This window comes from Microtus pennsylvanicus, chromosome 19 (genome assembly GCF_037038515.1).
Source record: "Microtus pennsylvanicus isolate mMicPen1 chromosome 19, mMicPen1.hap1, whole genome shotgun sequence".
Taxonomy (NCBI): Eukaryota; Metazoa; Chordata; class Mammalia; order Rodentia; family Cricetidae; genus Microtus; species Microtus pennsylvanicus.
Genome location: NC_134597.1, coordinates 5,383,069 through 5,395,455, shown reverse-complemented (window position 1 = coordinate 5,395,455; position 12,387 = coordinate 5,383,069). Strand labels below are relative to the sequence as shown.

General features: G+C 43.3%; 1 protein-coding gene across 1 annotated transcript in view; it reads left to right on the top strand.

Annotated features, from left to right (window-relative positions):
* Positions 1–12,387, top strand: part of Col28a1 (collagen type XXVIII alpha 1 chain) — a 158,296-nt gene that overhangs the window by 134,193 nt on the left and 11,716 nt on the right. The window contains exons 28-33 of the mRNA XM_075953716.1: positions 3,842–3,910; positions 4,374–4,454; positions 4,549–4,584; positions 6,730–6,766; positions 9,216–9,764; positions 10,833–10,990. Of these exons, the coding sequence (XP_075809831.1) occupies positions 3,842–3,910; positions 4,374–4,454; positions 4,549–4,584; positions 6,730–6,766; positions 9,216–9,764; positions 10,833–10,990 (930 nt within the window). The remainder of the gene's footprint in view (positions 1–3,841; positions 3,911–4,373; positions 4,455–4,548; positions 4,585–6,729; positions 6,767–9,215; positions 9,765–10,832; positions 10,991–12,387) is intronic.

The window sequence follows — 12,387 nt, the reverse complement described above, 5'->3', positions numbered from 1 at the left end:
TTGTAAAATCAGATAGGATCCATGATAGCTTGAGAGAACTGTTAAAGCCTGACTTCTCTTACCTCTGTATTTCTTCACAGGACTATTAAGAAATTACACAGAAACTTAAATTGGATCTTTGCTCACGGGGAAACAGTACGTGGTAGCTGCTACTTACAGCAGCAGCGTGTTAGGATCAGAACTTTCAGGAAATCAGTGCCCAAATACCAGACCAATCTGGCTGAGAAGTCCCTAGACAGGCACCCTCTATCGACATGTACAATTTGATGTACTTCAATAATAATAGAAAATGTCCTTCTCACGTGAACTAGCTGTGCCCACAAAGCAGTAGGAAGTGTTTCCTGGCTTTCAGGCAAAACACTGGAAGACTCTTCAGGCTGGTCGTTGGTCTGATGAGCTGTACGATTCACCCACTACGTCGACATCTAATACAATCCTGCCTTCTTTAGTTCAGCAGGCAGAAGGCTTTTATTCTCCACTTTCAAAGTTTACAAGTCCCTGCACCCACACGTTCTTATTAGTGATAGTGTGACAGAAAGGGGAGAGACTGCGTAGGATAGAAACAGGAAAGAGTGATGCTTAAAAAGCATCCTGGGATGCTGTAGGACCACTGTAAAGGAGGGAGGTCTGGATGCTGTAGGACCACTGCAAACGAGGGAGGTCTGGATGCTGTAGGACCACTGCAAACGAGGGAGGTCTGGATGCTGTAGGACCACTGCAAACGAGGGAGGTCTGGATGCTGTAGGACCACTGCAAACGAGGGAGGTCTGGACTTTTTTGTATGGTTGCACCATTGCATAGAAATTTCAAAAATATTAAAAACCCAGAAAACCTTAAAAAGCTAAATTGCTTCCCATCCCCAAATCCTCCCCAGCCAGTGCTCTCAGCCTAGAAAGTCCCTTCTGCCCCCCAGCTGAATGCTAGCCAGAAGCTTCATTTGTTTTCACTGTGTGACCACGTCTCTGGGGCTCTCGGATAAGGCTACCCTCTTGTCAGAGCAGAAGGTTCTGTTTGAACTAGAATTTCTGGCTCTGGTTTGCCGTATTGATTTGAGCCCTTTCTCTTTTAGAAAGAGATAGGGAATGCCTAGGGGGAGAACAGCGGAACAGTACAGTGAAGAGACAGGGTGTGAAGATAAAAATAAAACCAGGATGGTTCAAGCTTTCACTGAATAGAGCCTGCGCTCAGGTTGCTTTGCTCTTGCCTTTCAATTAATCTTCAGGAAGAAAGCAGGCCTGAGCCAAAATTTCAGAGCATCTTCATCCATTTTCCCTTTAGTAACAGGATTCTTAGTTGTGTTTCTAAATATGAAACTCATATCTCTTCTTAGAAATAAAAGCCTCTACTCTACAAAAGATTAACCTTGCTGTTACCCAGGAGGTAGCAGAAAACTTGGGTGGCATTGAACTCTAACAGGAAGGAGAAGCGGTAGCCAGAGTCCCTTTGTGGAAAGGTAGCCTGGTGTCCGCTTCTGTAACATTTACATTTTGCTGAGATGGAGGTGCTGGCCTGGTGGTAGGTAACTCTTTGGGAGGATAAACTGGTCATATTTACCTGAAGGTTGTGTGAATGGTGGTCAAGCCTCCACCTTCAAGAAGGTCATCCTGCAGGCTGGGGTGGTAGTTCAGAGGACAGAGTGCTTGCATTTGGAGCGTTGTGACCTGGCATTGATTCTCAGTGCTGAGAGGCAGGGAGAGGAGGCTCTCTGGGATTCTCTGGCCAGCTAGCCTGGCCTAATTGTTTAGCACCAGGTCAAAGAGAGACTTAAACAAACAAACAGAAATTATAGCGTACCTGAGGAATAGCACTCTGGCTTCTATGGACATGTGTCCTCATATGCACACTTTTCTGTGTGGGGGCGCACATGCACACACGCCACATGAAATCCATATGTTGGACTCTGGTGTTTGTGTAACATGTGAGTTATCAAACTCCAGGTAGATAAAATACCTGTGTGCCCGACTTCTTCCATGAGGACGGATGACATCGTTGTTTGTTTATTCTCTCACTCATTTGTTTCAGATATTGATCTCTAATCTTCATTTTGCATTAAGCAAGCGGCAAGTATAGCATAAAGAATTCTTATAGGCCCTTTATTTAGAGTTGCTAAATGTTACTATCACCAAATTTGGAAAAAAAATCAAAGTATGCATGCCTGTGTATACACATAATCATGTTGTTTTTATGAACATTTGATAGTATACTAGAGACAAGATATTTTTATTTTTTCCTCTTAAATACTTCTGTATTTTTTTATAAACAAGCACATTCTCTTAAGCAATATAGCACAATGGTAAATATCAGAAAATTATCATTGATATACAGTTTAACCTACATATATAATTAGGATTTTGTCGAGTGTTCAATTCTTTTTAATTAAATATTATGTTTATGGGTGTTTTTCTGCATGTGTACCATGTGTGTGCCTGGTTCCTGCAGAGAGGAGGGCTATGAATCATCAGAATTTGAATTACAGATGGTTGTGACCACCATGTAGGTGCTGGGAATCAAACCAGCATCCTTTGTAAGAGCCACAGGAGCTTTTACCCAACCGGTTCTCTGGGTCCAATTCTTTCAACTTATTAAAGGACTTTTATTCTCGTTATTTAGTGGAGAATTATTTATATGCAGTAAAATTCATACCAGTTTTATTCACAGCCGGCTCCTGCTGTCCTGAGCTGAGCATGCGTTCCTGGCCTCAAGTAATGGGGCAGCTTTAATGCTGGCTCTAGGATTCCTCGCTGTGGATTTTTTGTCTGTTTTCCTTTCACCAGCTGCCATGAGCCATCATCTATGTGGGAAAGACAAGGATGTTGGTTGTCCTTTCCTGAGACCACCTTTTTCCCATAGGGAGGGCCATGTCTTTCCCTGGGTGCTGGGATTTGCACGTTTCTGTCCACTCCCAATCCCTATGCTGATAGCCTCACTCTCAAGGTGATGCTATTGGAAGACACGACCTTGGGGATTAAGTAAAGAGGTCAGGGCTCTCACCAATGAACTAGTGTACTCAGAGGAGGTCCAGAGAGTGGCTTTGCACCTCCAGCCATGTTCTGTCCAACATGCTATATAAAAAAAAACCACTATGGGATAGCAGGCTCACACATGGAGCAATCTATTTCTCACTGTCCTGGAGACTGGGAAGTCCAAGATCCAGACAGGGGAGGAGGCATGGTCTGGTGAGGGCCATGTTCTGGTTCACAGATGGTATCTTCTTGCTGTGTCTTCACATGGCATGAATTATTAGTGATTATTTCTGTTTCATAGTCTATACCATGATGTAGTTACTGTGACTTTGTGATTTATTAGTCATTATTTCTATTTCATATTCTATACTGTGATGCTGGTTTTGCCCTTCTATGTCTTGGGCAAAAAAGGAAATTAAGACGTGTGGGGAAGAACCAAAATCAAGTCCTTCCTGCTGCTATAAACAATCAAAGATGGAGCTAGCAGGTTATACTCAATTATATAAACAGCTCCTTATCCTTGATTGGAGTAATGCTTTATTTTTTCTCCTCATTATTAATACATGCTTTTAGCATATTATAAATACAGAAAAATACAAAGATAAACTGAAATATTAGCTATTTGTGAACAGGTACATGTGCCCATACCTTTAGATTAGTCAAGATAGAGTTGTCTATACCACAGGAATGGATAACAAATCAAGAAGCCTATCTCCCTCTATATATCTGTGTCTATATTTATATTTTTATAACCTCCCTCAAAATTAGGCAATGCTATGATGTAGTACAGAAGCTGAGAGTGGGTTTCTAACACACGAAATATTCTGAGTTATTTTGGGGGAATTAATAAGAACACCTCTTTCTTATATCTCACATAGGGGGAGCAAGGACCTCAAGGTTTTCCAGGGCCAAAGGGTACAGTGGGCCATGGCCTTCCTGGCCAGAAGGTAAGTGAATCAGAATTTTACAGAAATGCTTAGACACAGGTCCCAATTGCTTAGTCCTGATTGTGACAGCGATCTCATGCTTCCTGCCCCTCTTACCGCACTAAAAGCGCCATCTGTGGTAGAATCCAAATGCTGTAGCATTTTCCTCATTCGTCAGATGCAGTCAATAAACGAACAAATCCTTATAATACATATGTAGTAGACACAGAAACCTCAGGAACCTGGTAAGTTACGCAACACTTGAGTTTCTTGACTGCAATGAGCTGATCAGGTGTCTCCTCTGATTAAGAGGTTAATTCCTCTTAGGTGTAAATGAATTTTTTCCTTATGTGTATTTATGTCAATAAGTACTCCAAGCCTTTAAAGGGGATTTTAGTTGCAACAAATCAAACCGTAGGTTTTATTTTTCTTATTTGGCTTTAATGTTCATGACTTAAGTTTGACTTTTAACCATGTTATACAGGGAGATCATGGAGAACGGGGTGACGTGGGAAAGAAAGGCGAAAAAGGAGAAATTGGAGAGCCCGGATCTCCAGGAAAACAGGCAAGATATGTTTTTTTCAAGCTTGACTATGGCTTTATACTCTCAACTGGGTCTAACGTATCCTGAATGTTACTTTTTTCTCCCCACTAAGTAGGGTTTACAAGGACCCAAAGGAGACCTGGGACTTACGGTGAGTATCTATCTTAGAGGGTAATTGAGGGGTTCATGTCTGCAGAAGTGCTGTCTTCATGTTGTAGCCCTAGAATTATGGATGCTGTGGACGTCGGTTTGTTCTGTTTAATGACGGTGTCTGCTGCCAGGCCAGTCTTGACTTGGGTGCCAGAGGTCATTTCATCTGGATGGATGGAGAAATCACACAGGAAGCCAGGCACAGCTGCGTGTGAGCACAGAGGGACGCTCCCTTCTGGCTTCTGGAAGAAATGATTGCTGTTGTTGGCAATGAGGGAGTGATCTGCTTAAAATAAGTCCAGAGGCCACATGAGCATTTATTTGATGTGGCTTTTCTCACTCCAGGGCAGGGGCTCTTTTTGATTGAGCTAGTTCCTCAAGGAAGTGCTGTGAGGCTAGTCATCTCAAAGCCAGAGTTAGAAAAGTTTCTGTAATCTTCTACTCATTTTCTCTCACTATTAAAAACAACAACCACAAAAAGATGATTCTTTAGATTCTAATAGGTGGGAAGGTTCTAGAGTTTTTATAGCAAATGCCAACTCTTCCTTTCAGATTAGAAAGTACTTCATCTCCCAAGGATTCGAAAAGGAAGGAGATCTTCCGTTCTTTTTCCTTCAGTAATCAGCTGGCGATGCTGATCCCATGCACAGTGGCAGGAAAATCTGGGAGTGAAAAGAAGGGAGACTGTCTGGTCCTGACAGCAGCTTCTTTTCTGTTGTCCCTCGCCACCAGTCAGATCCCCAAAGTCATCAGTGAGAGGAGTCATGTGTGCAACAGTTAGCTGTTGACGGTAGCAAAGACGAGAGTCCGTGTAAATGATGGAAGGAGCTTCCCATAGCCCGATAACTGCCTGCTCGTCCCAACATGGGGCTGGGGCAGAACTGATTTCCTTCATTCCCATATCATGTCACCAACATTCCTGGGGTATGAACTGTGGTCAGACTTACGGAAGTGCACTATGAAAATAGGAGACTGTGGGAAATGAGAAACCTCGGTTATGTCTCCGAATGTGGGAGAAAGAGACAAGAAAACGTCATCTACCATGTGATGAATATTTGCTAAAAGAAGATATATTTGCTAAAAGAAGATTAAGTGGGGTGTGGTAGTCCAGAGAAGATAAAATGATATGTAGTAATATTCAGGGCAAGAGAGACTATCTCTTGGACAAAGGGTGTTTCTGTTGTTATTGTTTTTGTTTTGCTTTGTTGTAAATTTACTCAACCTTAGCAGCTTCCTATAGTGGCTACAGCAATTTCCAGCCCTTTACTCTCTTTAACCCCTCCTTACTCAGCTGATCCCTCTTTCCTAAGAAGTTCCCCCTCAAAGTTTCGTGTTGTGTGTATGAATGCGTGTGTCCATGTGTGTGTGTGTGACTGAATTTAATTGGGCATGCACGGGAGGTTATTTACTGAGCATGCACAGCCCTTAAGATATTTCTAATGAAAATAACCCCTTCAACTATTTTTTTTTTCGCTACTTTTCTCCTACTATGTAGCCAAGACTCAGAAACCCTTCTGTCATCTGACAGCCCAGGTCCGGGTCCCACTGTTATATTGTCTGATAGCCTGGGTCCCACTGTTATATTTTATAAATATGGGTGACCTGAGGCTGGTCCCACGAGGGGTAGCAGGGGTCACCGGAGGCCTCAGTGGGTCCCTGGCATGCGGCCTGAGGCCCTGCGGGGGACAGACAGATACACCATGCAAATTGAGCTGGGGTATAGAGTTTATTTAATGGGTTATGGAGGGGAAGGGGGAAAGGGGGGAGAAGTTGCCTTTGCAGAAGGGGAGGGGGGGACTGGAGAGGAGGTGGGAGATCTGCTTGCCTCTGCAGGATGGGGGAGGTTGGGAGTGGGCAGAGCTGGCCTCTTAAAGGGACAGGGTACCCAAGTGGCAGACCAGGCCAACAGATTACAACACCCACAGCTATGTGTACTGGAGTTGCGATTTAATATCTAAAAGTCTGAACTCTTTTTGGGTATGACACATTACATCCAACTTCCAACTTTTGTGCTGTTTGTTTAATTTTCTCCAAGGAAGGAGTGAATCAAATGGTCCAACGCTGATTATGAGACAGATCTCTCGGGATGATAGGAAATATGCTCCAGTCATAAACTTAATGTTAATACATTTTCCTTTCTCCCCAGAAAGAAGAAATTATCAAACTTATTATTGAAATATGTGGTGAGATTTAATTATCAAGAAAGTGAAACGTCCTGCACCGTGTCAGCCCTACCGTGTGCTGTGTTGTGCGGTGTCAGCCCTACTGTGTGCTGTGTTGTATAGTGTCAGCCCTACTGTGTGCTGTGTTGTACAGTGTCAGCCCTACTGTGTGCTGTGTTGTGCGGTGTCAGCCCTACTGTGTGCTGTGTTGCACAGTGTCAGCCCTACTATGTGCTGTGTTGCAGTGTCAGCCCTACTGTGTGCTGTGGTGTACAGTGTCAGCCCTACTATGTGCTGTGTTGTACAGTGTCAGCCCTACTGTGTGCTGTGTTGTACAGTGTCAGCCCTACTGTGTGCTGTGTTGCAGTGTCAGCCCTACTGTGTGCTGTGGTGTACAGTGTCAGCCCTACTATGTGCTGTGTTGTACAGTGTCAGCCCTACTGTGTGCTGTGTTGCACAGTGTCAGCCCTACTATGTGCTGTGTTGTACAGTGTCAGCCCTACTGTGTGCTGTGTTGTACAGTGTCAGCCCTACTGTGTGCTGTGTTGCACAGTGTCAGCCCTACTATGTGCTGTGTTGCACAGTGTCAGCCCTACTATGTGCTGTGTTGTACAGTGTCAGCCCTACTGTGTGCTGTGTTGTACAGTGTCAGCCCTACCGTGTGCTGTGTTGCAGAGCTAATGCGACCACCCAAAAGACACATGTATATAGCTGGTGGGGAAACGAGAGAGTATCTGAAAAGTAGGTGGAAAATGGGAAAATGGAGCGGTGACATTGTGAAGGGCTGTAGGAACCCGGAAAGGCAATTGTTTTCTTGTTTCACTAAGGCTGTCTGGAGAGTGGGAAGCTCCAGAGTGTGGGTAGCAGGCCCTTATAAGTATTGTGCTCATCAATAGTCAGTGATTTACCTGAGCCTTAGAAAAAAAGCCACACAATGGAAATTTGGTGGCAAAAGCCCAACATGCACCTGGAGACTAGCTAATGACCGTCCCATGCTTTTCCCTCAGCTAAGATGACTTTTCAAAGTGAGCTTCATTGTGATTGCTGCAACTGTGTTCTATCTCACAAGCAGGGAGACATCCAAAGCTTCACCTTATTTCACAAAAAAATCTAAACTCCCCCATGACTGAACACTGGAGACTCTGAGTTGTCAGAGAGAGGGAATAATGAAAACAATTAGCTAAAGAAGACAAAGGGGTAATGATGACTTCTGTGTCTGAATTGGACAGAGGCAAGATAGCACTGAGCCCCAGCACTTCTTTATCTCCTGAGAAGTGGCTTGAGGCCGGATAGGTAATAGAACAATTTAGACATGGCTTCTGGATTCGACTTTGGGGGACCCCAGCTCTGAATGGTTGCGTATTGACCATTATTTTCTGGAATCCCTCTTGTCAGAGTTTGTGGCGCAGATGGAGTGCTGGTTTCTGTGGTGGTGTGGAGATGTAATAATCCTCTCAGTGGGTGTGGAGCCACTGCCCAGAGCAGCTGTTTGCTCCAGGGTCCTAACTACCCCCAGTCAACATTTCCCTCCTTTCCCTCATCCATCCCGCATACCCACGAACCACTCTCTAGTTTCATTTAAAGATATGGCTGAAGGTTAAAATCGCAGCTTTGGGCTGTAGCTTAAGTGCAAACTGTGGAATAAGGAAAGCAAATTCAGGACGGCAATCACCTCTGAGAGAAACGGAACCAAGGAGGCTCACACAGAACATGCTAAGTTTTAAAAAGGTTTTTAAATTTTAATCTAAGAAACAGACATCTAAGTGTTTGTCTGCTACACTGTAGTTCTGTTCCTTTGTTGTGTGACTGTGACACATTAGTGGAGAGATATAAACAAATGACTCTCCATCCAGATAGGGAACTGGTGACAGATCAAAGTAACAATGTTACCAAGGTCCACCTAGGCGAGCCCACAAGGTTATTGGGTGACTCACAGGAGTGTGCTGGGGTAGGAGGGTACTTACAAGCGTAAATGACTTAAAGGCACCAGCATTACCAGAAGTCAACCCTAACATGGGTGCCTGCCCTAAGAAATTAGAATTCTAGTTCTAGAATTCTCTATGTGACTGGTAGGCAACTTAAAAGACTAGAGGGTTGCTTCTCTTCAGCTGCTCTTTCTGCTACTGTATGAATCTGGTAAGTTTCAGAGACTTTCTAAGACTTGTGAGTTGTTGATTTCCTCCTTCTAGAACTTCCTAAGGAACTCTTGTCCAGGTTAGAGTATTTCAATTTGGAGGAGATGTCTACAAAACAGCTCCCCCATACATTTTTTTTTAAAAAAAGAATAAAGCACAGCATCCAAAGAGAAGAGAGTTATGAGCTATTCCCACTGTAACAGGAAAGGAAGACCACGGTTGAGATCTTTGGTTCATTTCCAGGCATCTTGCCACTCTCCTATAACAGTGATGATAATCTGTGATGGTTTGTTTTTCATTTCTGCAACATTTCTGTTTCTGTCTTCATCTTTTAGGTTGTGGGCCCAAATGCGAAGAGACTCCACTGGAGTTGGTGTTTGTGATTGACAGTTCAGAAAGTGTGGGGCCAGAGAACTTTCAGATCATCCAAAATTTTGTGAAGACCCTGGCTGACCGGGTAGCCCTGGACCTCGCCACAGCCCGGATAGGCATCATCAACTACAGCCATAAGGTGGAGAGAGTGGCTGGCCTGAAACAGTTCTCCAGCAAGGATGACTTCAAGCTGGAGGTGGACAACATGCAATACCTGGGGGAAGGCACCTACACGGCCAGTGCTCTTCAAACAGCCAACGATATGTTCAAGGAAGCAAGGCCGGGAGTAAAGAAGGTGGCCTTGGTGATCACTGACGGACAGACAGATTCCCGAGATAAAAAGAAGCTGGCAGAGGTGGTGAAGGATGCCAAGGACTCTGACGTGGAGATATTTGTGATTGGAGTGGTGAAGAAAGATGATCCCAACTTCGAAATTTTTCACCAGGAAATGAATCTCATTGCGACGGATGCAGAACATGTTTATCAGTTCGATGACTTCTTTACCCTGCAAGGTAAGGAGGCCACCCCAGTACAAAGGAATGTATGCTGTTCTTTGCAGAGTCACACCACTAGGTTATCCTGACAAAAGCCAGAAACCAGGAAGTTAAAGAGGATTATGTCAGCTTAACACTGTAACCTATAAGCTACAGAAGGCTAAAGACTAAGTGTTATGACCCGAGTGTAGAGGGCACAATCCTGTATCTATGCATGTGCAGGGAATGCTCAGTTGTGACGTTCAGCTGGAGTTTCCGTGGCAGTGACAGGAATGAAGAGGAAGATGGGACCTTTGTGACTATTGGTTACTGTTCAAAGTTTCTTAACTAGAACAAGGAATGTAGCAAGCATCAAGCAAAGCAGAAAAAACAAAACTGGAATTGAAAATAAATAAAGAAAACTTGATGATAAAGTTATGGAAGTCTAAAAAGATGAGAACTGTAAGCAACAAGGATTGGAGTGAATGTTCTAGTTGCTTGCTTTATGCTAGCCATTTATCTGAAAGAATAACCTTTGGAAATACGTCACTATGTTATCCTGATGGGCAGTCTTAAACTAAGTATCTTTTTTTTTATTGGCTGATAGGTTCATCTGATGTACTCAGTTTCACTAGACTATTTCTATGTTAGAATGATTGAAAGTATTGCACATTTGAGAAAATGGTTATATTTTACCAATTTGAATTAAGGCTTTATCATCTTATCTGAGAGGGTTTTAAAATTGTTGCAGTAATAAAGAATACATTTTAGGACTAATTGGCCTTTTGTTAGCCCGAAAACAGGATGCAATTGCCTTTTTTACATAGTATTAGGAGGCTAGTCCTGTCCACAGAATAACACAGTGAACTGGCACTTTGGATAAAAGGGCATTGATGATACTTATGCCTTCTGTGCTAGTGTGTATTATTAAATAGAGATATTTGATATAATCTTTTACAGATAATATAAATGTTTCCTACTTTAGTTAACTGTTGCTTTCAAACAATGGGAAGGATCTTGCTTAAGGACAGTATTGATCTCTTTAAGATGGATTGAGTGAAGTTTCACTGTTTCCACTAATTCCCCTTCCTGCTTCTGTTTAAAAAGATACTCTGAAGCAAAAGTTGTCTAAAAAAATTTGTGAGGATTTTGATTCCTATCTCATTCAAGTATTTGGATCATCATCCCTTCAGTCTGGATTTGGGTCGTCAGGCCAAGAGCTTGACACATCCACCCCAAAGCCCACAGAAGAAGCTTCTGAGTCGGTAAGTAAATGTGAGTTTGTAGTTAGACGGCTGTGAGTCGGCAGGCGGCTGCAGGTTACTAAGTAACTGTGAGTTGGAAGCATCTGTAGGTCGGTAACGAGTTGTTTGCTTGCTCCTTGCACTTAAATGGTGTAGTCTGTTTGATACGGAAGACATTGTCCCTGCCCTGCTCGCTCAGGATCAGTTGAGCTATGTTTAATTTTAGGTCCTTGATGGTAGATTTCTAGTTCTGAAATAGCCCTGAAACTGATATAAGTTTATGGGATAACATAAAGATGGGATTAATTTTTTCCATAGTTGATAATGATTTATTGAATATCACAAATAATATATTTCTATTATTCTGTTACTACCAAAACATGTGTCCTGGAACAGATTAATACTGTGTTATTAATTTACCCTCTTGTTATCCTTTGCCGATTCTCTTCTGCCAGGCTACAGCTCTCCCTCATTCGTGCGTTGGTGCGTCTGCCTTGTACTCTCTTGAGTTTGCCCAACGTTACACATGGGTCCAAGCGTCAACCTTCCAACTCCAGACCACATTCTTATCCTTCGGGCTTTCTGCTTCTGCTCATGGGACGGGAGGGGTGGGGTCTGCACACGGTCATCGTCCAAGGTGGGTACAGGTGGGTGCTCAGGGTTACAGCTTCCTGGTGATGATAGCTGTTTCCTGGAGATAGAGACAAATGTGACTGTCTTCTTAGCAAGCTTCCGGGAACTGACTTACACCAATGAGATCCAGAAAAAACTCAATAATATCCCATTAATTTCTTCCTCAGCAAGTACTAACTAAAGCCAGTCTAGACTGACTTCTACCACTCCCATGGATCTAGGAAGCATGGAGGGGTCATGTAATTATTCTTGAAGTTCAATGAAGTCTCTGTGCTGTCCTTTAATGAAAGCTCCATTAATGCCAGTCATCATAAGCAAGTGCAGCAGCCTTCTAGCACCAGGATTTGGCTGACTAGACAGATTGAGAGCCCAAGAGACCTCAGGATCAGGACTCAGAGCCAGGCCTGTGAAGGAATGAGGCCTGGGATGCCCCTCCTGTAGACACAGACTGTAGAACTCACTAGATTCTATTCCTTACTAAGAAAGGGCAGACCGTCCTCTGGCATGCTTCCATCTGCTGGAATACTGACTCCAAATGAGTATTTCTGTTAGAGCAAGAGACTTCCACTGAATTGCTCTTATACCATCAGATGCATTCCAGATGTCAGCACGCTAATGGTCATATGCCGAATACTTTTGACTGACAGGTCGTAGAATTTCTTTTCCAATTTTTCAGTTTTGTCTTTGAATTGCAAAAGCAGTTATAGAAGATACATGAATAAGCATGATTATGCTGTAAGGGAGCTTATTTAATAAATGTAGACCGGCATTTGGCTCAGTGGTAG